The sequence below is a fragment of the Cucurbita pepo genome, chromosome LG03, assembly GCF_002806865.2.
Source record: "Cucurbita pepo subsp. pepo cultivar mu-cu-16 chromosome LG03, ASM280686v2, whole genome shotgun sequence".
NCBI classification, from domain to species: Eukaryota; Viridiplantae; Streptophyta; class Magnoliopsida; order Cucurbitales; family Cucurbitaceae; genus Cucurbita; species Cucurbita pepo.
In genome coordinates, this window is record NC_036640.1 from 10,844,779 (window position 1) to 10,871,973 (window position 27,195).

The window sequence follows — 27,195 nt, forward strand, 5'->3', positions numbered from 1 at the left end:
TTTCACAAACAAAGCTAGCAGGTGAACTCACTAAAATTTAATTTACACTTGTTGTCATAAATGAGATTCATCTCTACAACTTTAAAATTTGGACTAAAAAATCTTTAAAATTTTCGACTCTCATCGACACTGTATATTCATCTCTACCTTTCAGAACACTGTCGCCTAAACTAAACGAAAGATGAATATATAGGGCAAAATTTTATGCCCTCTTCTATAACATTTCAAAGTCTGGTTCGAACTTAATTATACGAGGCTGTAATCCCCCGAGGGAGGGAGAGTAAGTTGAGACAGAGAGGAGAAGGTGACAATGCTAACCAGCAAAATTAATACGCCCAAATGTTTTACAGAAAGTAAAAATGCTGGAGGTAAAACTTGAGAGAGTAGAAGGTATCTTCCCCGCTCAGTCGCACTATACAGTAAGATGTCCTCGTCTTCGGCTTAAATCGAAATCCCCAAACCCAACTATGATCCGATTCTGTTGATTCACTTTCGTTCAGGGAGTGCATTGATCTCTTTTCGTGTAATCTCACAGAGTAAAGTATTTCCCATCACCAAGCACATCCATGAAAGATCATAAAAATTTGGCAGGCACCAGATAGAAGATTGGTGCTAATACTAACTTAAAGATCCATTTACAGTCATTTCGGTCGAGGATTTTGGCGGTATCAATGGATGGTCATCGCCACCTAACTGTCGGTTTTCTGAAGTAATATGTAAGATACTACTGTTGGGGTAACTTCTAGAAGCTGTAGATTCTTTTTCTCTGCGGTTTTCCTCATCAGAATTGCTGCTACTACTGTCAGAAGAGCTGCTAGAAATAGCAGGACTTGTCTCATGATTTGCTTCACCTGAGCTTTTGTTCTCATATGGCGTACACAGACTAGTTTGAGTAGCGTTTGTTGTCTTCTTACCAGGTAAGATGGCCTGACTCAGTGTGGTACACAAGGAAGCTAATACACCATCTTTTGGCTTGTACTTCTTGCTCAGTTGTTGCTTCTTGACCATCTGAGGTTCCTCTTGAGGAGCCAACTTCCGCTTCTGCCCGAGGGATTCCATCATTTCGTTGTCTTCATCTGAAGAGTCGGGTTGATCCCTCTGTGGGGGTCTGTAGTCTTCATCATCCTCATCATCATCATAATCAACTAGACCACCTGACCTAAGACTGAAAAGATAGAAGGTGCAATAAGTCTTGAATTTAGCCTTTGTTTGAAGGGTTGAAAGGTCTTTTTACTAGTTCAAAGTATTTTTCAAAAGCTTAAGAGTGTCTTAAGAATACTTCAAAGTGAGTTTTGAGACGTCTTTCAGAAGGGTGAGAAGTCACATGAAAGTATTTTTCAAAGTGACTTTATTAAAAGGCACTTAAAGTGCTCAAAAAGCCTTTAATTTGTGCTTGGTCCAAGAGGGCCTACGAAAGAAGTGTCACTTAATTTTTTTTTTTTTACAAAATGGGATAGCATGAAAATACCTTACTAGTGGGTAATTTGTAGTAACGCCATTACATAAAGCAGGTTGTGACTGTACATTCTGTTTGGGAGCAGCAGATGCAGTATCCTCTTCATCGCTGAAATGAGTTAAGTTAATGAGAAGAAAAAATTCCAGACAGGAAATGCTGTACTTTATAGCAAGTACTTGCCATGTGAGAACAAAATTGTATACCTGTCTTCATTGAAATAGTCTTCCTCTTCTTTCTCTAGAGCACGCTCATCATTTCTTTTTCGAGGATCAGACGTCTCCAAAGTGCCTTTCATTTCATAATTTTCAAGGCACTGCAAGTACACACGCATCAGATGGGGGGGAATAGAATTTGAAATAAATTAAAGAGATGGAATCAATCAAGAAGGACAATAGTTTACCTGTTCATATTTAACTTTCAAAGCTTGAATGGAAGGCAAGTTTTCAAATTGGGACAACTGGTTCCAGAAGGAATCAATTATATATCTAATCAACAACTTCAAGTTTTCCTGCATGACATACAGGCAAAAAAGAAAAGACACCTGAGTTCCAGAACGAAAGAAAGGAAGGAGAGCGAGATGATGGAAAGGTATTTACCGTCCTTATAAACTCAAGAAGGTCTAAAACAACAGAATTAAGTAGATTATAGCGATTTCCGTTAGCAATAAAAGCATCTATGATAGGCTTGAGAGTGCTGTTCTTGACAAAATAATTTATCAGGTGCTCATCCTGTAAATTAACGAAGTAAAAGATTTAGGTAGATAGTACCACAGTAAATAGAAATGAACCGCTCATTGGAAGAGAGGTCAGCGATAAAAAAAAACGAAAGAACAATGCTAAAAGAACTATTAGAATTACTAGAAATGCAAGGGGATGCTTATAAGGACTAGAGAATTTGGGGGATTTCCACCCAGCAAGGCGGCATAATAGAATATATATGATAAACATTCTTCATTCATCTATCGTCTATGGAAAGACCGTATCTAAATTGGCACTGATGGACATTGACTACCTGTGCTTCCTCCACTGTCACTATAATTATAGTGGCATGGGGTAGATTGGTTATGGGGATACATCGACAAAATTCTATGGTTGGCAATTTTAAGGTCAATCTTTAGGCAAAATTATTTGTTTCATAATTACAAATTCACACTTACATGGCGTGAAAGAACAGTACGAACAAATCGAACTGCAGCAACAACCAAATATTTTTCCCTCCGTTGTGTCAATAGCACCACTTTGTCTATCATATTATTTAGGAGAAAATTAGACCTGAAATAAAAGAATAAGAAAATAAGCCATGTGATCATTAAAGTATATATAAATAGATGGTAGAGGGAATTCAATTTCAGTACTTGTAGACGAGTAGGGCACAAAGATTACTTTATTCTATATGGGTGTTGGAGAACACAAAAGCAAAGTAATTCGCATATGTTTGACAGAATCTCAGGCTTCACGCCATTCTTATCTCCCAGTCCTTCAACAGCGCCTTCAATTTTCTTGGCTGATTTAAAACTTTCTGTAGGACATGATGCTGTTATAATATCTATTAATTGGCCCAAATGCTTCTCATAGAAAATCTCAATAACTGTATCTCTCTGCAAATAAAAAACAGTAGCATATTTCATGACAAAATAAACAGAGAAAGCAATGGACGCAATTGGAAAAGGAAGAGTAAAGAAAATAAAAGATAAGAAAAAAGAGACAAGAAAAAACAATCACATCTTACATGAAAGTTTTACTGACAAGTTTTTCCAAGATTTCAGCAGAAATATAAGAAAATAGAAAGCAGCAATCAAAATGTTACACCTGCGTAAATAAACTCAAATGTGTTGCAAAACAAAATGCAAGCATAATATANAAAAACAGCTCTAAAACATCTGAACTACAAACAAAACAAACACAAAAAAGCTACAAAACTGGAGAAGTTCAAAAGGCAAGATTTCATAAAGCAGCAACAAACATCACAGGAATTTCTAAATAGACTCAACTATGCTTGCATTAAAATAACATTAGAAAGCATATTATTGGGAAAAAAATGTTAAAAAGGTACCTGGACTCCAGACAATGCATAAGTATCCAATAGATTACGAAGAATTTCAAGAAACTGGCAGTGCATGTTGTCCCCAAAATCTGTTACCATACCTTTAACCTGCAATAGAAGAAGAAGAAACCTTCTCATTCATAATTTAGATTAGCTTGTTGTTTAGCTTGTAATAAACTATCCTAAATTCTTTTCCAATTAGTCTTTTAATCATAAACGATCAAAAGGCCTTCCTTGTTTAGCTTGTTGGGAAGGGTTTTCTCTATCCGCCCCTAGGATGTTTATTACATTTTTTGGCTTTTCTAACATAACCATCATTTCTTATAAAAAAAAATTAAAAAAAATAAAAAAATAAAAAAAATAAAAGAGGAAGAAAAGAGTGCTTCCTGACAACACTAATTCTTTGATCAATGGAGATATCACCATCCTTGCTTAATCACACAATCTTTGAATAATGTAAACTTAACTAAAAGATTATGTTGACGAAATCAAGATTTATAATGAAGCAGAAAACTCTTATCCTTCATAACCAATTGATTAAGAGCTTCAAGCGCAGAAAAGACACAAACCTGATTCAGAAAATTCACTAAGATGAACGAAAATTCTTTCCGATGAGAAAATAAAGTTCTTGGCACAGAATCTTATTTTTCAGATCTAAAACAAGGAATGGTATTCTAGATAAATATCTTTGACAACTAATGTTTCCCTTTTCTTCTTTGGCTAGTCAGGAACTAAATTTGTGATTAAGATTGCTCTCATATTTTGGGTTCTTTGAGATTTTGTTCACACACTAAAGTGAGAGAGAGAGAGAGAGAGAGCTGATCGTGCATACCAGTAGTCCAAAGAGTGGAAATCCTTCCTGTCGAACAACATGAGTACGCAAAAGATTTGGATCCTGATTCAAGAAAAGAATGAGGATATCTGTCCTGCAATCACAAATCAATATTTTACTAGGAGAACGAGAAAAACTATTGCAGATTAAGAATTAAATGCAGACAAACAGGAAGGTCAAATTATGTCGCTGTACTCACCCAGTTAAGACAAACTTTTTATCTTGACTCTGTAATACATCAGTAATGATGTCAAAGATACCTTCATTCATTAGGTCCCTGTAGAAATTGGAATTCTAAGACAATAATAATAAAAACTACCAAGACTGGAATTTACAAATCAATCATGATCGAAATGGAATCAAGTGGATGGGAAATGGCTGTGACGGGCCCATTTGGGCCAAAGCAGGTTTCATCCATCTATACATCTCTACTTAAGTCTGTTCAAATGAAACCAGCAGGTAACGTATAACTTTGTAAGGTTAAAATTAATAGTTATTTACCTGAACAACCGAAGCTGGTGTACCATTTGGAGGCTTTTGCTTAAGCAACAAAACTCATGCAGAAAATAAACCTGAAGCAGGAATGAAATACCAAAAATATTCTATAAAGGAAACAAAAACCAAATTCAATACAAGAAATTCTGAATAACATATTTCAACTGCACGCCAGAATGTCCATTGAAACATCATTGCAAAATGGGGACATGCAATCATAGGACGATATACATTCATATATACGTATATGTATATATAACCAATACTCACCAAGTCTTTTTTGGAATCATCAGATGTGGAGGGGGATCTCAACCTAGCAAACAATTCCTGAATAAAGGTACTGTCGTCCTTCAATGAAGTAACAACCTGCAAGAGAAAACCACCTTCAGAGAACGACAGTATAAAAGTCTAATAAGTTCAGTCAGCATTCTAAATCCTACCGTTGCATTGTTGGCATGAATAATTGAATTCAAACTAGCAACCATGGAGTCATCCATCATTCGTGCCAAAACAACATCCTGAAATATATGAGTAATGATTCATTGACAAAAGAGGCAGGCAAGGATAAAGTTCAGCACTCAATTACCGTACCTTTAAATAGCCAACTCTATATGTCTGATGTATTTTTGACAGAACAAGGGGGTTCTTAATGGGAATAGCCTACAAGATTAGATTGCAGATGGATGAAGGTAAGTCCAAGAAACAAAATTCAAATATTCAAGCAAAATGGTTCCGTGCACCCCTCCCAATGTTCCCCATCATAAGAAGATAACATGCAGGTATCAAAGATTCACCTCCTTAAATACAACATGCTCTTTCAAGAAATTACGAAATTTCTGGGGATGTGGAACTTCAGGATCGTCTGTATTACACATTAGAAAAATCAGATATTAGTAAATAACAAAGAAACTATAAAATATGTAATGAATGTATTTACATTATCTTGAGTAAATTTTATCTATTTGAATGGAACCAATAGGCTGAACAAATGTAAAGATCAATTATTTCTCCTTCAAAAATTGCATGGACTTCACTGTTTGATACAGCAACAAAGTCACAGGAAATCTATTAAGAGCTAGATAACAAACACTGCCTCATATACACAGGGAAGTCTGCAAATTACTATACATGGCAATTACAGCAATATTTTGTGGGCCAGCAGCCTCAAACTAGAGAACCAAATTTCCCAAGTTGCACACAAAAGCAACAGATCAATAACTAAAACCACGGCTATTACAGCAATAATAAAGGCTAATATACAGAATCGTCCATAGTGTTTTCAGTGATCTCTCATTGGACAAGCAAAATTAATGAAAACTGCATACTGATACTCCAATTTCATAAAGGGTTGTTAGACAAGTTAGGCAATTATGGTGTTTAAGCCATGGAATTACTGCCAACTGTTTGCCTTAGCATCCTCTGCTATGGGATAGTTAAGTGGTTCCTTGTTTTAAGTTCGAGAATGTGGTTACAACATCCTTCAAAATCTCCCAGCCTCTACGAAGGTCTGGGAGAGTTGTAAGGAAGGAAGGATCATAATGAAAAAATTAAGATTCTCCTGTAGACTAATCTCAAGAAGATGGAAATCTTAGTGAAGCTAAGAGGGAGAGGAGTTGGGTTTAAAGGAAAGTATAAGCATCTTTTTTGAACTGAAGAAAAGAGATTGGAATAGAAGTCTAGGGTTGTGTGCTAAAGAGGCGGACTTCAAAATTCCTATTTGTAGGTGAAAGCCCGTTTTTTCAGTGGTGGATGAAGAAAAAACTTACCAATCTTCTGAATTTGGAAAAAATCTGTGAGGTGGCTTCAAGATTAAAGATTAGGCTCTCCACCTCTATGCCGACTGGTAACAACACCATGAAAGAAAAAAAAAATCAATTGTGAGAGTGTAGCACGCAAGGTTGATTTTCTTCCTATGAACTACTTGAGACTAATGTTATTCAGGAAGCATCCCAAGTCTCTCTCTGTGAAGGAACCAATTGCAGAAAGAAAAAAAATACAAGATCGGCCAAATGGAGGACAGATATTTGCTCGAAAGGAGGTCACCTAACCTTCGAGCTTTAAGGGCACTTTCCAGATTGACATACTGATGAGAGCTTTACGTTAGAAGGAGCTAATCTCGATGGAGGTTGTGGTGTGAGCCTCTTCCTGTACTCAAGGTGGTTTGGCATGAATAGAACCAAAGAGACATAAGATACAAATGGTTGAGTAGCTGCAGTGTTATAAAAGTGAATAAAGCCTTGCCTGACATCATTGTGAATACTTGAGTCACATTTGTGGAAGGGAAGCAAATGCTCATCGCGATTCTTATAGCTTTGGAGTTGGTGGGCGACTGGAAAGCTAAGAAAAAGGAGTATTTGCTGAAGCTCGATCGTTGAAAAGCCTACAATAAGGTTGATTGGTTCTTCCTCGATGTTATTTTGGCTAAAAAAAGGCGTTGGCATTAGATGGAGAAGCTGGATGTGGGGCTGTCTGCCCCCAGTTAGTTATTCAATCATTATAAACAGAAGACCTCATGGTAAAATCCTAGCTAGAAAGGGATTGAGACATGGAGATCCCTCCTTTTCACTTTGAAGGGTGATGCTTTCAGTCCATTGATCCACATTTGCTCGAAGAGAAGAATCTTGAGAGGCTAGACAGTGGGGAGTTAGAATGTGGTTATTTCTCCTTCGCAATATGTTGATGACACAATTATTTTTTTTTCTGGGGGAAGAATATCCTGGAAGAATTGGTGGAGAGTGGGGTCCCTTTTCCTCTGTTATTTGGGTCTTTAGCCTAAATATCTCCAGAACCTCACTGATTGAGATTAGTATTGATGAGCAGGAGATGGCTGCGTAGACAAATGGATTAGGTCGTAAAGCTGTCTCTCTCTCTATAAATTACCTGGATTCCCCCTTGGAGGTAAGCACCGTTCTCTCTCTTTTTGGAAATTTCAAGAGTAAGCTTGCTAAGGGGGGAAACTCTATGCTTTTGAAAGGGGAGCGTTTATCTCTAATAAATTTGGTTCTCAATGGTTTGCTTCTTTACTTCTTTTCCCTTCTTAAAACATTTGTGGGTGGCATTAATAGCATGGAAAAGTTGATTAGAGATTTCTTTTGGAATGGGGGGTGATTTTAAAGCTAGAAGTCATCTTGTGAATGGAAAATCAGTGCCCTCCCCCTCTGTTAAGGAGAGTTGGGTATTGGCTCACTTAAGCATAGAAATCCAGCCAGTATTCTTATTAAGTGGTGCTGAAGGTTCTCCACTGAAACAGGTGAAGGCTAGCATTTATGGGGAAGAACCTCTCGGTTGCCGGCTTCACAACCTAAAGGTCGCTCAAAGAACAGACCTTGGTTTCACATTGCCAAATTTGCTCCCCAGTCCCCTGCCGAGAGATTCACAAGATTCAAAACTCGAAATGTGCCAAGGATTAGTTTTCGGAAAGACATATGGCTGAGAAATCCTCTCTTCAAGCTGCCTTCCCGGATATTTCTAATCTCTCCCTAAAAGAAGAAGCTACATTGGCCAAATGTAGGGATGGAATTCAGGAGACCTGGGATCTGGGGATCAGAAGAGGGATATTTGATATAGAACTCCAGGCCTGGATTGAACTGGAAGAGAAGCTGGAAGGCTTTCATTTGGGTGAACGAGAGGACAATATTAGCTGGTACTTGAACTCTTTGGGAGCTTTTTCCACCAAGTCCCTAGTTTTTAATTTGGCAACCTCAAGACAACTATTTAAAGGCACGTTGACAAAGCTAATTTGGGATTTCAAAAATTCAAGAAAGATGAAATTTTTCTCATGGTCTATGGCTCATAGAAGCTTAAATGCACAGGAAAGAATTCAAAGGAAATGATGAATCCCTGGATCACATCTTCTTACATCGCTCCCTTGCTAGACAATGATGAGAAGATTGCTTAGCCTTTTTTATCACAAAATTTGTCGTCATAGGCATGTCGATTGGTGGCTGTTTAAATCCCTAAGTGGCTCGAAGATGAAAGGAAAGGTCAGGATTTTATGGAAGTATGCTTCTAGAGGCCTTTTAAGATGAGACATAACAAAATAAAAAAGGGAAATGGCAGGTAGATCAGGAAGCATACAAAACCATTGAATACAGAATGGTAGTTAATTTTAAAGCAGCATCCATAACCGTGACAGTAACAGCACCATCCAAATACATTGTAGACTACAACAGAATAACTTGAACTGTGCATTCATTCAAGATTATTTTTAACCAATAGAAAAACTTACACTCAAGTGAACCAATAATATCCATGATCAGCTCATCACTGAATATTTTCTCAAAGATTTGCGGACTGTTGAGCAAAACTGAGAAGTTGGGAGAAAACAAAATAACTTTTATCAGTTCCAGCATCCCGAGCCCATGATAACACAGAGAAGTAAAACTCATACTAACCGATTCCTCTAAATATTTTAAATATCATGTGAAGACCATCAATATTTTCCAAATCTTCACATACTCGGAAAAGGTTTGTCAGCTTTCTGAAAAAATCCTGCTGCATTATGACAATAAGTTTCAATTAGACAGATTTCATAATACTATTAGAAACTAATCTAGTAACTTGAAACCCAGGAAAAAAATCATAGACCAAACAAAAGAGCCAAGAAGTATAAGAAATTCTATTTACACACATCATGTATAAATTCCTTAAGCAAGAATCTCGGCGGAAGGTGACATCACAGGAAAAAGTTTATTGACAGTAAGGGTCAAAGGTTTCATTTTCCAGAACTATAAACCCATAGAAGGATCAAAAGCCCAGATGGTTAACAGTCACAAGCCTATCATAAATAAATAAATAGGCATCCAAGAAATGTGACTCGTTGACGTAAAAAGGTTGAGAACAATGACTAAGACTTGGTCTCAACAACAGTTGCAGGTATGTAAAAATATTCATGATAAACATCGCCAGAATTTCATTTAGAAGCAAAAGCTTTGTAACCGGAAGAACAAAAAGGAGAATAGTTGCAAAACACTTCAAAGCAAGAACTCCAGAGAGAAGTAAACCAAAACTACAGACTTCCACCCAATCCATTAAGAATTATAGAGAAACTAAAAAGATCTTTCAGAATTACCGAACACCACACTTAAACCAGGCAGCTTGCTTACTAACAATATGCTGCTCTTCAAAATTGACATGAACTAACAGCAAAAAGTACCAAATCCATAAAGTTCAAGCTCTTACATCATTCAATAAAAGTTCTGTCAACCTCATTTGATCTGCAATTCCACTCTCAACCACAGTCTACAAAACAAATATTGATACGTTAAACTAAACGATTGTACAGATTAGTTTTGAACTATAAAATGTCAATACAACTATATGGTTCTTTTTTATTACAATACTCAGGAACCCCAATGAGAGGGTTTGTTCTGGTTCAAAATAATATATATTTAAAATCCCAATGGGGCGTACGGAATACATTATGCATACACATGTAGCATACAATAAATGGGAACATAAAAAATGAAAGGAACAAAAAACAAAAAGATAGATGCATCCAATACAGCAAGGTTTGGATTCGGAATGAACATTATAACTTCTGACAACAGAATAGACAGAACTAAACAAACAAGTCAAAAATCGTTCATAATATGCCACTTCAGGGAGTATTCATTGAATTTTGAACATTTTAGGAACATTTTGATAGAAAGGAAACTGTTACAACCTCAGAAATTCAGGGTATAAAGCTATGCTCCAATACTGTATAGCAAAAATATAGAGAGAAATGTAACCAAGGCTATCAAGTATACATAAATCACTAAGGATAAATAAATAGTACATATTTTCTGTATTTAAATAATTGATTGTTCAGGACCTTCTAGTCTATATGTTTCTATTTTTTAAAACTTAGATAAGATTTCAAAAATATGAATGAAAATACTAAATTATTATTAATATCATTACTACATTTTAAAATATTAATAGAATTTTTAAAAACAACAATAACCACCACCACCCAAAGACAACATCCCTAGAAACACGTATCCTTTAGAAACAGGAAAAGGAAAACAATTTAACCATCAAATAGTCATTTAGCGATCCGAACTCTAATGTTTAACTTCAACTCTGTCACTATCTGACCCTCCGCAGCGAAGCATGCACTCCAATAAAAGAAGAGAAGTGGGAGAGAAAGAAAGACAATAGAAACATCTGCCAACACCTTAAGTATTAGCGGAAGTGTAGATAGCTCAACGGCAGGAAGCTCCCGTAGCTCACTATTCACACTATGAAATGCCTCACCTGCACATACCAACAAATAAGCATGGTTAGAAGAAAAAAAACATATTTTGTACATTATTTCCCAACAAACAATACAACATTAAGCATATAATTGCAAAAATAAAAAAGTAAGAAGCAGAGAAACAAAAAATATTCAAGTTTAATGCCAATGGTACATACAGACTGATGCAGTTTATATTTGTTTCATATCGATAGGTTCACTTAGCTTCAACTGCCTATGCTAAGTGAAAAAACATTAGTTGAAAATATCATTCCCTCGATAAGGAGTAGGTCATAGTTTTCNTTTTTTTTTTTTTTTTTTTTTTTTTTTTTTTTTTTAAGAAGAAGAAACCATAAATTCATTTTCAAATTAAATTTTGCAACAGGACGGAAAGGTTGCTCCAAACCACCAAAGATGGATAGGAAAATCTTCTCCACTGAGCAATCAAAATGGATATACTATAATTACAAAAAGGCTATGAACACACCATTAACAAGCATTAAAGAGGACTAGATCTGTATAGTTTTCGGAGGATATGGTTTGTTACTTGAATAGTTAAATTTTTTTCCCTCCCCAGTGTATTCAAAAAAGGTTTCGATGATGTAGAAGCAGCAGCATCGTCTCTTGTTTGAATGGGTGTCCCAGCAGCGAGCATGCTAGCAAATCAGTTGAGTAACCATAGAGCTCAGGTGTTTTCTTGTTTCCAAATGAGTGGACAGCATTGTAAATCTCTTTCTAGGTGAATGTGACTTCCAAGGACAGAGCTATCTATGAACTCTGCCTCAAGTTCTCCACAGCTAAAGAGATTGTGCTCATCATTCAAAAGGATTTGAGAAACAGACCAACACAATAGAAGAACTTGTGTCCTCACCTCCTTCCTTACCCCATTGGATCTTGAATTTTTGCACCCACTGGAATCTGTTATAAAAGCTGCCAATTCTAGAAGCTTCTCTCTTATATTCAGTCAATTGAATCCGGCCCTCAAATTTTCTAAGGCATCAATAGCTTTCTATTTTCTTTAGCATTTCTTAGGGAAGATTTGGTCCACTCCTTTACATCTTGTTTGAAGTCTTTGAAATTGAATATGGGCTCGTATCCTAGCCCATCCACATATGGCATGTTGATTCCATCAATCCTCCAACAGAGTAGGGAAAGATTTCTAAAAGAGCGACGCATTGTTGAAATAGAAATGTGAAGCCCATCTAATATCTCCACAATTCAAAGTGATAGAAAAATGATCTGATGTGACACTATCCAATAAGGGTGATATAAAAATCTATCAAGGAGGGGGAGAGCTAGCTGTTCATGAAAGCTAGACCAAGTTTTTTTGCCCAAATGATCTAGTCTTCTTACTCTTTGCTTCTTGATGAACTTGTACCAGGTTGGGCAAGGTTTATCAAACAAGGTTTTGAAGGAGGAATTGAGATAGAGAAGGATGTTCTACAATGACCAGTGTCTTCAAAGCGCATGGTCCATCCCTTAAGGTGACAAGTTTTTTAATCGTGTCGAAGTAAGAGGCAACAAAAAGGCATCATTTGAGTGAACCAAGACGCACTTCATAAAATGATTTAAAAAAAGAAAAAAAATTATATGTATAATGTATTGGTAAAACCATTTACTAACCAACTTAAATAAGAATGCATATAAATGAAGTATTGGAACTATATATAAGATATAAACATTTAAATATGTGGTAAAAAAAATACTAGTTAACTAAAAGATTACATAATACATTTATTGAAACAAATTAACAAAAACTATTTTAAATAAACACAGCAGTAACCACTAAGAATTAGAATCAGTAATGTTGTCTTGCAGTTTCAGTTTTACTACCAAGCATGCATGTGAGTACTACACAAACTAGCTCTACACTAGTACTTCATGAAAATGTTAAAAGGGGGGGTACATAAGAAACGGCTGAAGCTAACACACAGACAAGTTCTTCGATTTTTCCTCTTGTTTTTCTTCTTCTTCATTATCTTTGATTCTGGAATAAAAGAAAAATAGGTTCATACTAAATAGTAACCAAGGGACCAAAGTCCTCATAGGGAAAATGCCTAGCCTGGTTGAAGGCGCTCACCTTAGCTGCCTTAAGGCACAAGAACTCCCAATCACCTCACCTCTTGCCATGGGCCTAGGGTTGCCTTGAAAACATTGTATGTGACAGACATTAAGGGAAGAGAATCGACTAGTCTCCTTTTATCTTGGCACCCTTCCTTTGTAATGTTCATCAAAAGCAATGATGAGAGTTTCAAGATCAATGGAAATTGTTCTTTTGAAGCAACTCCAAGATGTTGTAATGGTGGGTTTATAGACCGCTACGGGAGCAAGGTTTTGGAGCCATTGGAAGTGGGGTTGGAGGAGAGAGTAGGGTAAGAGAGCATCTTAATAGACATCATATAGACAAAAGTTGAAGAACCCCCAAAAAAATCTTCGAAGTTCAAAAGACCAGTTTGATCATGGTTATTCCATTCGATTGAATCTTGGTGGGAGCATTAAAAATCTCAGAAGATAGTAATTCTGATACAAAGAGAATGACATAATGCGAATAACATTTTGTAAGATCCAACCATGTCCAACAAGCATTTTTTCCTTCCTTTTTTTTTTTTTTTTTTTTTGGAGCAAGAAACAACTTCTAATCGATATAATGAAAAGGAAAGTGTTCAAGGGATATAAACTCACGATAATGAAAATAAAATAAACTAACCATATCCATCAAGTAAAACTCATTCATCAGATGGACATTAACTAGATCAACCTATGAGACATTCAATTGAAAATACATGCTTCAACAACTAAAATGGGGTGATTTTAAAGCGTGCAGATGAACTAAAGAGTACAAGAATTAAAGGTTAAGAAGATTATACAAACTTACTGCTAAGATTACTAAAATGAAGATTCCTTTGTACGCTGCATATACTATCCCTGTATAAGGAGTGTATTAGACCTGAACTTAACGCAAAGAGAAGAAATATAAAGAAAAAAAATCAGAAAGTTAGCCGTCACCAAATGAAAGAGCATCCTGTAGCCTCTTGAAAACTGAGTGCTAGCTCTGTTGAATATTCTGGATCTCTCCATGAAATAATAGTATCTGCAATTCAAACATTTATTAAATTGTGTATTCCATATTTAACTCTACCCCTTGAACTCATGATACTGGTCTGCTTCTAATTTTTCTTTTCCTTCCTTCTTTTTTCATAGTCCTAACAGGGGGAAGGGGGACAATAGGTCACAACCTCCAAACCATGATCGAAGTGAATCAAGTGTCAGAGAATAAATTAGTAGTACCTTCTTGCTTCCGATATATATCATCTGAGCTGATACGATGCAGAAGTAAAGTCTCATTGTCTTCCTCGTCAATGACAAACAACCCCAACTCCTCTGATCTCTATGATAATAACATATAAGTTAAGACAAAAATGCCAACCGAAAGATTCTTGATGATTCTCTGATGATTACAAATTTTATAAGAGAAGGCAGTGCAGCAGTATGGATTGATCCCTTCATTGTTTCAGAAACGTCAATCAGATCAAGAAGTCAGACAAACCTCCATATAGTCAACAGTGACGTGGCCTGTTCCTTGGTCATCCCACTTGCCATCATCATTCAATCGGTAAACTTTAACGCGCTGAAAAAAATGTTTTCAAAATTTAAAACTAATTTAATTATATGTTGATCATAGGTTTTGTAGAATTTCAACCCGATGCGAGACATCCTAGACGATAAGACCTCAATGATATTAAAAGGAACAAGCAAACGCAACTCATGCTCACCATTAGAAAATATGCACCAAAGGTCCACATCAAGCATTTCAAATTGAAAAATACACCCCTAATTTTTCTTATAAGAAACTGCGAGGATTGTATAAAAGTCACAAAAGCATACAAGGTCTACTACAAGAAGGCCTTCCAATTTCTAATAGTCTTTGTGAGTTGAACTCCACCAAGAAGCTTCAGCCAAATTTTGTACACTATTGAAGTATTGATAAAATTAAATTTATCAAACGTTTGGGTTGATTAGTAATTTAACATGGTACCAGAGTAGGAGGTTCTTGTGTTCGAACCCCTATAAAACATTTCTTCCCCAATTAATATTGATTTCCACTTGTTGGATCTTCTATAAATTTCAAAACTCAAGTGAATAGAGTGCTGAAGTATTGATATAATTAAATTTACCATAATAAATCAGCTTAAGCTTTTGGATTGATTGATGATTTAACACACATTACGAACAAAAGAATCCTTTGAACACAAATTATATAATAAAATCCAAACAAAAACAATCACACTATTCCAAACAAAGGCTATCACACAATAATAATATAGTGTAACGTATAAATTATGCTATATTGCGATCACAAATATTGGAAAATTTATGAAACTAAACTTTTTCGGATAGGGAACAACATTATTTAAAAAATGAAAGAAATGGAAAAGAGGAAAAGAGATCGTGACAACAGGGGTGTGCACGGTCTGGTTTTGCCCATTTTTTGCCAAGATTGATGACCGAACATACACCATGATCCTTTAGTGTCATAAATCGAGGAACTGATGTTTTCCTCAATTCGGTTAAAAATTGAAACAATCAGTTTTGTTTCCAAGTAGCTTTTGGTTTATAGAGGGCTTGTGCTTTCACATTTTACCAAACAGACAGAATGAGAAAGTGAGAGAGTGAGAGGGTGTGAAGTGAGGAAATGAGAACAAGGGGATGCAGAGTGATGAGGTGACACCAATGAGGAACTAAGAAAGTAAAAGGCATGGTGTGAGAGACGAACAACAATTTCAAAGGGACGCCCCAGGTGTGGCAGCAGTGGTAGGTGGCAGTGAGAGTGAGGTGGAGAAGAGAAGAAGATAGTGAAACTAAGTGGCAATGGTCGAAAGCCTGAAGGGGAGGAAAAGGAGAGGAGAGAAAACAAGAGGACAAGAGAGGGTGAGTGAGGGATGTTTTTTTTCTCTCTTTAACAAGAAACGAGAATTTTTCATTAATACAATGAAAAGAGACTAATGCTCAAAAAAATATAAAGCAACTAGGAAATCCATAAATCCATAGAAACTAGGAAGCTTTGTTTCTGCTATGTTCCATAATATTAAGTTCAATTCCTCGCGAAAGAAAGTCCATAACTCCATAGCAACTAGGAAGGTCAATTTTCCCGATACAACTTTGAGGATAGGAACACCTACCACGTTCCCTGTTTCCCACCCAAATGTATATGTGTGTGTGTTCTAATTCGTGAATTGTGATATTTAAAAGCTTTTAATGTTTTATGAGATATTGTTTTGATGCGTATATTTTAGAATTTAATTGTACTTATAATTTGATATTGTTTTAAATATTTGTTCAATCAGAAATTTTAAGAATTTTTCCCATTTAAATGAAGATCTCCGAAAGGAAATTTGCATACTCAAAAATTCCCTCAAACAGATTTTTTAGAAGAGACAATTTCATTGATAATTGAAATTTTCGAAAGGGATAATATCCCTGATGTTTACAAGAGACCTTTCCAATTTACAATGAGGGAGATATAATCCTAGGAAGTAAAAATATTAGACAATTTACACCCAGATATAGTTTGGTAAACACATTGTCGAAAAATGTTGTACAAGTCTATGTCTATTCCATGAATATTCTTTTTTTTCTTTTTTTCTTTTTTCTACCGGTTCCAAAAGAAAGTCCTGATGAGGTTCTTCCATAAAAGGGCTTTTGTATTCTTCAAGGGATGGTACGTTAAGGCCATGTTCAGTAAATCATTTATCACCCTAAGGAATGTGAGATGTCATCCTAAGATATTGAGAATTTTTATCCAAAAATTCTAAGCTTATATGCGCATAAACATGTGGCTTTGTGACTCATTTCCTTTCTTACATGATGGACACCAATTTGGAAATTTTGTCATATAGGCCATTCTTTTTTTAAGATTTTTCTTGTGTTAATGGCTTTATGTACTATTTTCCTATTTTCCAAAGGAGAAACTTTACCTTTTTAGGGTGGTTTCCTCTCCATATTGTCTTTGCTAGCATGGAATTATTACTTGTACTTTTTCCCCAATATCCATCATCATAGACTTTGTAAGGAAGACCACTTAAATGCTAGAAACCCATGGCAATGAGTCTGCTTCATTTGACAATACAATTGGAGCAAGGTTGAGAGTTAATTCAGCTTCCGTAGCTTCGTTATCCTTTAGGTTCCTATCAAGCTTTAGGTCTCAAAATTTGTTGGCACATTCCACATTTCTTTGACTGTGGCTCTTTTTCTATGAAAGAGTCTATATAAAAGTGGATACCGCAAGGTAGCGTGATGTTTTCAGTCTATGAGTCTGTCCCATCCTCCATCACCCACACTAAGGAGAAATTTGGTTGGTGATGAGGTTTTGATGTTTCTTTATGTAATTCCATGACCCTTCGCAGAAGATTGAAGGGGTCGATCTTTACACGATGTTAAGTATATTCAGCCTTTATAAGTTTTCTCCAAAAGGCATTTTCTTCGTGATGATATCTCCATATCCATTTTGCAATAAGAGTTTTGTTCTTATTTACTTATTTAATAACTTTTTTTTTTTTATAAGAGAATTTCATTGATGATTGAAATTTACAAGAGGGATGTATAATCCATGTTGTTTACAAAAGACCTTCCCAATTTGCAATGAGTGAGGTATGACTATAGGAAGTAAAAATATTAGACAGTTTACACCAAGATTTAGCTTGGTAAACAACAATGTTGAAAAGTTTTGCGCAGGTCTGTGTCTTTTCTGCAAATATTCTCTGATTTCTTTCTTTCCACATATTCCAAAAGAAAGTCATGATGAGGTTTTTCCATGATAGGGCTTTTGGGTTCTTGAAAGGGTGGTACATTAAGGCCATATCCAAAAAATCCTTTACCTCCCTAGGAAATGTGAGATGCCATCCAAATATATTGAGAATCGTTGTCCAAATATTCTGAGCATATGTGCATAGCATAAACAAGTGACTTTGTGATTTGTTTTCTTTCTTGCACAATGGACACCAATTTGGAGAGAGAGAAATGTAAGGCATTCTTTTTTGAAGATTTTCACTCGTGCGGATGGCTTTATGCGCTATTTCCCAAAGGAAAAACTTCACCTTTTTAGGTTGATGTCCTTTCCATATTGTCTTTGCTAGCGTAGGATTTATTGCTTCTACATTTTCCCTCATGTCCATCATCAAGGATTTTGTAGAAAAGACCCCATCAGCTCCAGGTCAGTGCGTCTTCTTTGTTTGACAATACCACAGGGGCAAGGTCAAGGCTTAATTCGGCCCACTCCATTGCTTCATTATCCTTTAAATTCCTACCAAGCTTCAGGTCCCAAAATTTGTTGACAACATTTCACGTTTCTTTAATCGTGGCTTTTTTGCTATAAGAAAGCTTGTACAAAAGTGAATACTTCAAGGCTAGCGTGGTGTTTTCAATCCATGGATCAGTCCAAAATGATGTACTTCCCCCATTCCCCACCTTATGGCGAATTCAGTTGGTGATGAGATTTTGATGTTTCTTTATGTACTTCCAAGGCCCTTTCGTAGAAGATGGAGGGGTGATTTTTGTTTGATGTAGGAGTATATTTAACCTTTATAAGATTTCACCATAAGGCCTTTTCTTCATGATGATATCTCCATATCCATTTGGTGAGGAGAGCTTTGTTCTTCTTCATTATCGAGAGAAGACCGAGGCCTCCCTTTTCTGTTGGGAGGTTTATAATATTCCAACAAACAAGGTGTGCGCCATCTTTCTACAAGTAGTTTCTGAATAGTCTTTCTATATCCGTGCCACTTTTTGTGGCATTTCAAATAGAGACATGTAGTAAGTAGGGAGGTTGGATAATGTGGTTGTCTTCCGCCTTTTGAAGTATAACGTGATGACCATGTTGACAACCCTTTTTTCTATTTTTTCAATAATAATCTTCCAGAAGGAAAATGATTTGTGGTTTCCTTTTAGAGGTAGTCCTAGGTACATATTCGGTCATTCTCCCTTTTTACAACCATATATGCTAGCAAATTCTTCAATGATCTCTGTGCCAATATTGATGCCCATGATCTCTGTTGGGAGATTGATATTTTGTTTAGAGAATCTTTCGAAGGTTTTCATCTTCTTAATCATGTTTTGTACGGAAGAGGCATCAACCAAATCAGAAAAGAGGATTGTGTCATCTGCGAACTGAAGGTGTTTGATGTTCAAGCCTTCATCACCAATCTAAAAACCCTTTATCTGCCCTTCGAATTTTGCTTTTGTCAGTAAGCGACTGAGACAGTCCATTACCACAATGAAGAGAAAAGGGATAGTGGATCTCCTTGTCTCAAACCCCGTGTGGCATAAATCTTCTCTCTCGACCTTTCATTGATGATGATGGAGAAATTTGTGGATGAGATGCATTCTTTAATCCACCTTCGCCATTTTGGGCCAAAGCCTTTTGCCACAAGAATGTTTTCGAGGAAAGTCCAATCAACCTTGTCGAAGGCCTTTTCCATGTTAAGTTTAATGACTACACCCTTTTGTTTCTTTCTTTCCCATTCATCAATGAGTTCGTTGGCCATGAGGGATGCATCAAGAATTTGTCGACCCTCAACAAAAGTTGTCTGTTGCCCAGTTATTGTGAAGGGGAGAACCTTTTTAAGGCGTCCTGATAAAATACCCTTGCTATGATTTTACATAGACCGGTCGTGAGGCTCATGGGACGAAAGTCTCCAACATTGCGAGCATCCAATTTCTTTGAGATCAAACATATGTATGTTTCATTCAGGTTGCCATTAATAACTCTGTTTCGAAAAAAATCTTGGAATACTCTCATGATATTTATGTTTCATTGAGGTTGCCATTATCCACCTCCACCATTTTGAGTCAAAGCCTTATGCTACAAAAATGCTTTCGAGGAAAGTCCAATCGGCCTTGTTTAGGCCTTTTCCAAGTCAAGTTTGATAACTACACCTTTTTGTTTCTCTCTCCCATTCAACTATGAGTTCATTTGCCATGAGAGATGCATTAATCCCTCTACAAAAGGTGTTTGTTGCCAAGTAATTGTGAATGAGAGAACCTTTTTAAGACGTCTTGATAGCACCCTAGCTATAATAAAATCCCATGCTTATGGGATTTTTTTTATCCTCGTATACTAATTACCTAGGTTTTAACAAGTAAACAATCATGAAAGAAAAATGGGTTTTTTTTAAATCCTTGTCAAAACCCATCTCAAAACCTGTGAAACAAGTTAACCCTTGGGTAATTTTCCAAATAATGTTAAAGACCCTTTATAGCTAAAAGTTGTTTGACACAAAAGTAGTTAATACTACTCTCAACCATGGTCTGAAATGAACTTTCAATGACATTCAAGCTTGAAGGATCCTGGGACAAAGTAATGTGAGGACTCATTGCCATGAAGGAAAGAGTCTAAGAAAGCAGTAAAATCACTCCAACCATGTTACAGCAAGGGTTACTAAGCTTTTTTTTTTTTTTTCTCCCATTGTGGTCTGAAATGAACTTTCGATGACATTCGAGCTTCTCCATAACCACTAGCACACAACACCAATCCTTGGGGAAAACTAATGGGATCAAAGTAAAGTGAGGAGTCATTGCTCCAAAGGAAAGAGTCTAAGAAAGCACTAAAGTCACTCCAACCATGTTATAGCAAGGGCCACTAAGTTGATTTTTCTCCCATAGTAGTAATCTTTTGTTACTTTTGCAAAACAACCATGCATATATATATTTCTTCTATAAGAATCAAACCAAGCACATATCTCTAGGACATCTTGCGTTATTTGAATCATCACCAATTTTTCCTGATCATCTTCAAACCAAACAACAAAAAACCTTCCAGACAAATCCCAAAAAGGTTTGGCTTGCTCATTTTTTGAAAATTGAAATTAAAACCCTACGCCCTCAGTCTTCCCCTCAAAATAAATAGAAAAATTTTGAAAAATTATGTTGAATATATGACACTTATATCGTGGGGGGGGGGGCCAATATTGGCTCATCAAATATAAAACTTGATGTCTTATTTTAAAAAAAGAAGAAAAAAAAAAGGAAAAGAAATTGATATGACGCTAACCATACAAAAACTTGAAGAAAAACAACAATATTCAAGCCAAGAAAAGTGATATAGAGGAAGTGCAGAACTGAATTGAGTTGCGAGCAGTGCAAGAGGGAGAGTAAAGGAAGAGTGCCATTTCTCTCAACGTATTGATAACGTTAAGATCAATAGTGTTGGCATCACAATAACCCAATTGCCTTCAACTCTTGTCGCACTATTACAAGTCAATTCAACTAATGTAACAATTTAAGAAGTACCTCAAAATGAGCAGCGTTCTAAAAGAGCAAATTAACAGCAACCAACGGTTTAGAACGTAAAAAATATCCTTTAAGAGGCCTCCAACTGAAGAAAAATCTCACGAGAAACAGGAAACAAAACGTAATAACCATTCCTCAATGTGTAACCCTCTTCCATCTTCACTACCCAAAATAGCAAACATAATTCAACCAGCTACAATTAATCAAAATGCAAACTTTGGGGAGTGCCAACATTTCGCCCCACCCAAATACCACCCTAACCTCACGCAAACGGCTTTTGCACTGAAAAGAGATTTCCAAATCATCAAACCGTACATAAAATAGGAAGTCCAAAAGAACTAAACTCTTCCCCGACGCAAAAGAGCGGATAAAAAAAAAATTAATTAAAATCTACAATTAGTTACTGAAACACCAACCTCAAGCTCCAAAACGAGGAAATTAAAGTCGGATACGCTAACTTTAGTAGACATAAGCTAAAGTAAAGTTAATCAGCTGAGTACAGGAAAGCTGACCTGCATCGAATTGGAGTTGGTCTGTGATCTCTCCAGCGCGCCCATTGTGTGTCCCGTAAAAACTTGGCTGGAAGTATTCGAATTCAGAGACGAATTGAAGGAGTACAGAAGACGAAATTAGGGTTTAGAGAAGGAGTTGGACGGAGAGGAAATTGGAAGAGAAGAAGACTTCAACGGGGAAGAGGGACCGATATAAAAACCCTAGAAACAGCCGTAGACGAACGAAGAAGCAGTGTGAAGCTTCGCAACTCTCTCTCGGCTAATTTCTCGCTCTTTCTCTCTCTCTCCTTTATTCTTTCTTAAAATTCTGGAATTTATAATTTTGTGGCAGTTCGGCCATTCCACCTCCAAACGTACCACTACGCAACCCATTTTAAAATAATAATAATAATAATAATTTTTAAAATTTTATATTATTTAATCTAAAATTGAGCTATATTCATATTAACGTTATGTTTTAATTCTTTTATAGTTATTTTTAAAATCGATGTATTTTTTAATTATTATTATCAAAATATTTATTTATCAATTTGAACTTAGCTAACTAACTGAGACAGATATTATTCGCATTTAGTCAAAATTTTAAATCTAAAAAATATCTATTTTAATAAATATATATAAAAAATAAATTTTCAATCTTGTCCAGCCTGAAATCCAATGTATAATCCTGCATAATTTCAAATGTTATCAGTTTCTGTACATAGACTAAATGATATGATGAATCACAGTATCCCCTAAAGGCAGACTGTTTTCGGTGATTTTCCGACATGAGCGTGGTGGTCCGTGCGAGAGTACTGTTAAAACCCCATTCTTTTAGAGGTATAGGTTTGGGATAGGGTCGGGGTTTATCATGTTGAAAAGTGGCATAGCTTGGCAACCCAGATGAGGCATCATCTTTCCTACCTAACCAACTCTCCCTTCAAACATTGTAGAGGATAGGTGATTGAGTTCCTAATAATACGGCTCGGTAACAAATCGCTTCTTCCAAATCACGCCTTGTTCGTTCCGCTTGAAGCAAAGGTTAATCCAATCCCGACTTTTATGTTTACACGACAAAAAAACATGTAGATTTAATTGATAAAAAAAATATAAATATAAGAACCATAATATATAATATAACTCTAAGTTTATTAAGGATTATTTAGAACTCAAAAAAGTCCAAATACAATAAGTAAAAGATTTGAGGAGGAAAAAAAAAATGATTTTATTTGAAATGACCATTTTGGCCCTGGTATGAGGGTAAAATAACGAAAGTGGCATTGGAATTGGACTTGGAGAGTCGTTGAGAAAAACCACGCGCTTTCTTTTCAGGATCAAATCAAAATCGGAAGCGAGTCATCGGGAGGTGGCATGGGGCCCACTCTCCATGGATTATACTGGAGACTTTCTGGCACGTGCGGAAGGAAATTGGCAAATTGGCACGTGGGAGTTTTAGAGAATAGGACAGGATGAAAAATTCCCTCCAATCATTGGTGGCCATTCACATGATTTGAAGAATTAATGAATGATTGTTTTTGTAAAAGTTATGAAAACAATTATGCTTTGTTTTTTATATATTATTTGAAAATGTCGTTGGAATTTTTTTTTTTTTATAATTTTATTATTTTATATTATAAATTCCATTTTATTTTTTATATTTAATATATATATATATATATATATTTTATAACCGCCCACGTCCACCCCTAGCATATATTGTCCTCTGTGTACTTCCCCTAAAGGGCTTTAAAATGCTTCTGCTATGGAAAGGTTTCCACACCTTATGAATAGTGGTTTGTTTTACTCCCCAACCAATATGGGACAGCACAAAACACCTTTATATATACGTGTGTGTGTTTATATGTGATGGTTGGTCGTATTATTCAAGCGTTTCTTTAAATAATAATAATAATTGACAAAATAGAAAAGAACATTATTTATTTATGTGAAATTCTGATGTTATTTTCGTGTCCACTACAGTTATTCGATTCTCATACACAATTTTTTTTTTCGGATATCTTAAACAAAATCTTGAACCAAACCACTTCTGATTCTGGAGGAGATCCAAAAACTCGTGTAGCAGTGACATGTCGCTTTCAACGTTGTATAAATTAATTGTTGTATATTTTCATATTAATAATCATATTCACCGACACAGTTGACATTATTGTAATTTGAAATATAGTCTTTTAATAATGATAATGATGATATTATTATAATTCAATTATACGGTATACATTTATTATTATTATTTTGGAAAACTTGGTTCAAATGATTAAACTTTATTTCAATTGTAATTTTATAGAATATAGGCTTTTTATTTCATAGGTTGGGCCAAATTTGCAATATCTAAAAATATTGGGCCTCTCTTGCAATGGATGGCAAGATCTTTTAGGACCAAACGAACCGGCCCAAGAGCCGTTTGCATCGATCTGTTCGTTTCATCTTGTAGGAGCAGCGGTAGAAGCAATCGATCTGTTCGTTTCATCTTCAAGTTTGCATCGCTTGCAAATCACTCAAAGAAGTAGGAGAAGAAACTTGGAAGATTTTTGGAAAAATTGCAGCATCACAACACTCTTCCTTCTCCAACTCTGACAAATCTGTTCCTCCTAATCGAGCTGTAATTTCATTTTCCATCGCTTTCCCTCTCAAATGAAGCAATTCCGGTTTCTCCCTTTTAAAATCTCTCTTCCATTCCTTCGTTTCTTCACCATACAATGGAATCGAAACGCTTGTTATTGGTTCTGCTTTTGTTTCTGGCTGCGATTGTCGTGATTGGAGATGATTCTGAATCTTCCGTTAAGCCATTGGTGAAGATTGTGAGGGGGAAGAAGGTATGTGACAAAGGGTGGGAGTGTAAAGGCTGGTCGGAGTATTGCTGTAATCAGACCGTTTCTGATTACTTTCAGACCTATCAATTTGAGAATCTGTTCTCCAAGCGAAACTCTCCGGTTGCACATGCTGTAGGGTTTTGGGATTATCGATCTTTCATTACGGCGGCGGCTTTGTTCCAGCCGCATGGATTCGGTACCACCGGAGGGAAGCTTATGGGGATGAAGGAAATTGCTGCTTTTCTCGGTCATGTTGGCAGCAAAACCACTTGTAAGCTTCTTCATCTTCTTCTTTTGGTTCTTGTTTTTCTGTGTGTGGATTCTCATTCAGGGAAATTTTGATTGAATCCTTCAGGTGGGTATGGAGTGGCGACTGGAGGTCCATTGGCATGGGGTCTGTGCTACAACAAGGAGCTGAGCCCTGATAAATTGTACTGTGATGAATATTACAAGCTCACTTATCCCTGTACTCCTGGAGTTTCTTACCATGGGCGTGGTGCCTTGCCCATCTACTGGTATGTCTGCTCTGCTGCATCATTAATTATCCAAATATACTCTGATGGTTGTATTTCCAGATTTTGAATTTTGGCTTTTGGTTTTTGCTGTATTTCCATTGTTACCATGAACTAAATAGCATGCTCATCTGATAAACCTGGGTAGATTTAGCATGTTTTGGTAGACAAGTAACAGAGAAAAATGGACGGGCAATCGAATAAAATTAAGAAGCTGCTTCGAAACGATAGGAGTTTTCTCAAATCGTGTCGAGAATTCATAGAATCACAATTCAAAAGTTGGGAATGTGAATGAAGTTGAACTAAATAGATCCAAAGTTTATGAACTTAATCTGAACTAAGCTTTTATTCAATAGTAACAGCCCAAACACACCACACCGTTAGTATATATTGTCCTCTTTAGACTTTTCCTTTCAGGTTTTCTTTCAAAAATTTTAAAACGCGCTACGGAGAAGTTTTCACACCCTTATAAAGAATGCTTCGTTTCCCTCTCCAACCGATGTGGGATTTCACAATCCACCCCCCTTCGAGGCCCAACATGGTCGCTGGCACACTGCCTCGTGTCCACCCCCCTACAGGGCTCAGCCTCCTCGCTGGCACATCGCCTGGTGTCTGGCTCTGATACCATTTGTAACGGCCCAAGCCCACCGCTAGTAGATATTGTCCACTTTGAGTTTTCCCTTTCGGGGGTCAAGGTTTTTAAAACGCGTATGCTAGGGAAAGGTTTCCACACCCTTATAAAAAATGTTTCGTTCCCCTCCAATCGACGTGGGATCTCACAGTCCACTCCCTTCGGACCCAACGTCCTTACTGACACTCGTTCCTGTCTCCAATCGATGTGGGATCTCATGGTTGTGAGAGACTTAAAAGTGAATATGACTGTAAATAGTTCATAGACCAAATTTGTAGTTGAACTTTGATTGGACTATTTTGTGGTGAATCTGGGATTTTCTCATGAACAGGAACTACAACTATGGAAAGACAGGAGAAGCCTTGAATGTTAATCTGTTGGACCATCCAGACTACATTGAAGACAATGCCACTCTAGCATTTCAGGCTGCAATTTGGAGGTGGATGACCCCAGTGAAGAAGAACCAGCCCTCAGCCCATGATGTGTTTGTAGGCAAATGGAAACCCACCAAGAATGACACACTGGCCAAACGACTCCCTGGGTTTGGCACCACCATAAACATCCTCTATGGCGATGCTGCGTGTGGCCAGGGTGAAGTTGACTCCATGAACAACCCCATCTCACATTACTTGCATTACCTCGACCTGATGGGCGTTGGCCGAGAAGAAGCTGGACCCCATGAAGTCCTCAGCTGCGCCGAGCAGGAACCTTTCGAGTCGTCATCTTCCTCGTCCTCGTCGTCTTCGTAAGGTTTGTCTTTGTCTCCATCAACTCATTCTTGATCTGATTCTCTCTGGGGTATGTAAGAATATCAATAATTGGATTGGAAACTAAGATGTTTTGTGATGTATAAAGCTATTAAATTGAAGGGAAAGAAAGAAAAGAAGATATATATGCATACTTTTTGTGCGAATTCTCACCGTGTATATATATCTAAATGATGTTGATTCATTTTCCCTTCTGTTTGTTATAAATTTTGATGTTTCATTTGAATTTCTGTATTGTTGTGTTCTTCAAGTTTGGAATGCGAACCATTTGAGTAACATAGATACATATTACATAAACATATTGCATTTTATAGTGTTGTTGTGTTTCTTTTGCTGAGTCTTTGATTTCGAGCTGAAACCAAAGAGATATAAGAAATTCTTTGTGATCGTGACTAATGTCTCGCATTTACTAAGAAAGAACAAGATATATGTAACAACCCAAGCCCACCGCTAGTAGATATTGTCTTTTTGGGGCTTTCCTTATGTTTTCTATAACGCGGAGAGATTTCCACACCCTTGTAAATAATATTTTGTTCCCCTCTCCAACCGATGTAGGATAAAACTATGTCCAACGTAGACAATATTGCGACAATATAAAGAAGGAGAAGGTCTGTCGTAAAGGTGTTCAAAAGG

At 36.5% G+C, this 27,195-nt stretch overlaps 2 protein-coding genes across 6 annotated transcripts; one reads left to right on the top strand and one right to left on the bottom strand.

Annotated features, from left to right (window-relative positions):
• LOC111791824 (serine/threonine-protein phosphatase 4 regulatory subunit 3-like) lies at positions 1-22,150 on the bottom strand. 5 transcript variants are annotated; one of them, XM_023673307.1, is made up of 24 exons: positions 21,843-22,147; positions 14,594-14,674; positions 14,335-14,434; positions 14,053-14,137; positions 13,922-13,971; positions 10,987-11,066; positions 10,008-10,067; positions 9,221-9,317; positions 9,055-9,132; positions 5,621-5,688; positions 5,418-5,486; positions 5,267-5,344; positions 5,097-5,192; positions 4,833-4,903; positions 4,531-4,608; positions 4,332-4,425; positions 3,509-3,607; positions 2,839-3,053; positions 2,613-2,727; positions 2,053-2,184; positions 1,857-1,964; positions 1,660-1,769; positions 1,469-1,564; positions 1-1,165 (listed from the first exon to the last, which is right to left on the bottom strand). In XM_023673307.1, the coding sequence occupies exons 1-24, from the start codon at positions 21,885-21,887 to the stop codon at positions 619-621; spliced, it is 2,652 nt and encodes an 883-aa protein (XP_023529075.1). In that variant the 5' UTR covers positions 21,888-22,147; the 3' UTR covers positions 1-618. The 5 variants fall into 5 exon arrangements, 4 of the variants coding, with proteins under 4 accessions (XP_023529075.1, XP_023529074.1, XP_023529076.1 ...); XM_023673306.1 differs by having other exon boundaries at positions 9,221-9,320; positions 21,843-22,146; XM_023673308.1 differs by lacking the exons at positions 1-1,165; positions 1,469-1,564; positions 1,660-1,769; positions 1,857-1,964; positions 2,053-2,184 and having other exon boundaries at positions 2,639-2,727; positions 2,811-3,053; positions 9,221-9,320; positions 21,843-22,149.
• On the top strand, positions 15,083-26,790 carry LOC111791826 (chitinase-like protein 2). The gene is made up of 5 exons (XM_023673310.1): positions 15,083-15,089; positions 23,192-23,198; positions 24,531-24,923; positions 25,008-25,167; positions 26,127-26,790. The coding sequence occupies exons 3-5, from the start codon at positions 24,539-24,541 to the stop codon at positions 26,542-26,544; spliced, it is 963 nt and encodes a 320-aa protein (XP_023529078.1). The 5' UTR covers positions 15,083-15,089; positions 23,192-23,198; positions 24,531-24,538; the 3' UTR covers positions 26,545-26,790.
• Positions 26,791-27,195: the final 405 nt, after the last annotated feature.

Bases quoted from the DNA above. Each gene is read 5' to 3' on its own strand.
- LOC111791824 (XM_023673306.1), bottom strand. From the start codon at position 21,887: ATGGGCGCGCTGGAGAGATCACAGACCAACTCCAATTCGATGCAG. The intron at 14,675-21,842 runs GTCAGCTTTCCT...CATTTTTTTCAG, and splicing joins CCAACTCCAATTCGATGCAG to CGCGTTAAAGTTTACCGATT. The intron at 14,435-14,593 runs GTTTGTCTGACT...TTATTATCATAG, and splicing joins TCACTGTTGACTATATGGAG to AGATCAGAGGAGTTGGGGTT.
- LOC111791826 (XM_023673310.1), top strand. From the start codon at position 24,539: ATGGAATCGAAACGCTTGTTATTGGTTCTGCTTTTGTTTCTGGCTGCG. The intron at 24,924-25,007 runs GTAAGCTTCTTC...TGAATCCTTCAG, and splicing joins TGTTGGCAGCAAAACCACTT to GTGGGTATGGAGTGGCGACT. The intron at 25,168-26,126 runs GTATGTCTGCTC...TCTCATGAACAG, and splicing joins GGTGCCTTGCCCATCTACTG to GAACTACAACTATGGAAAGA.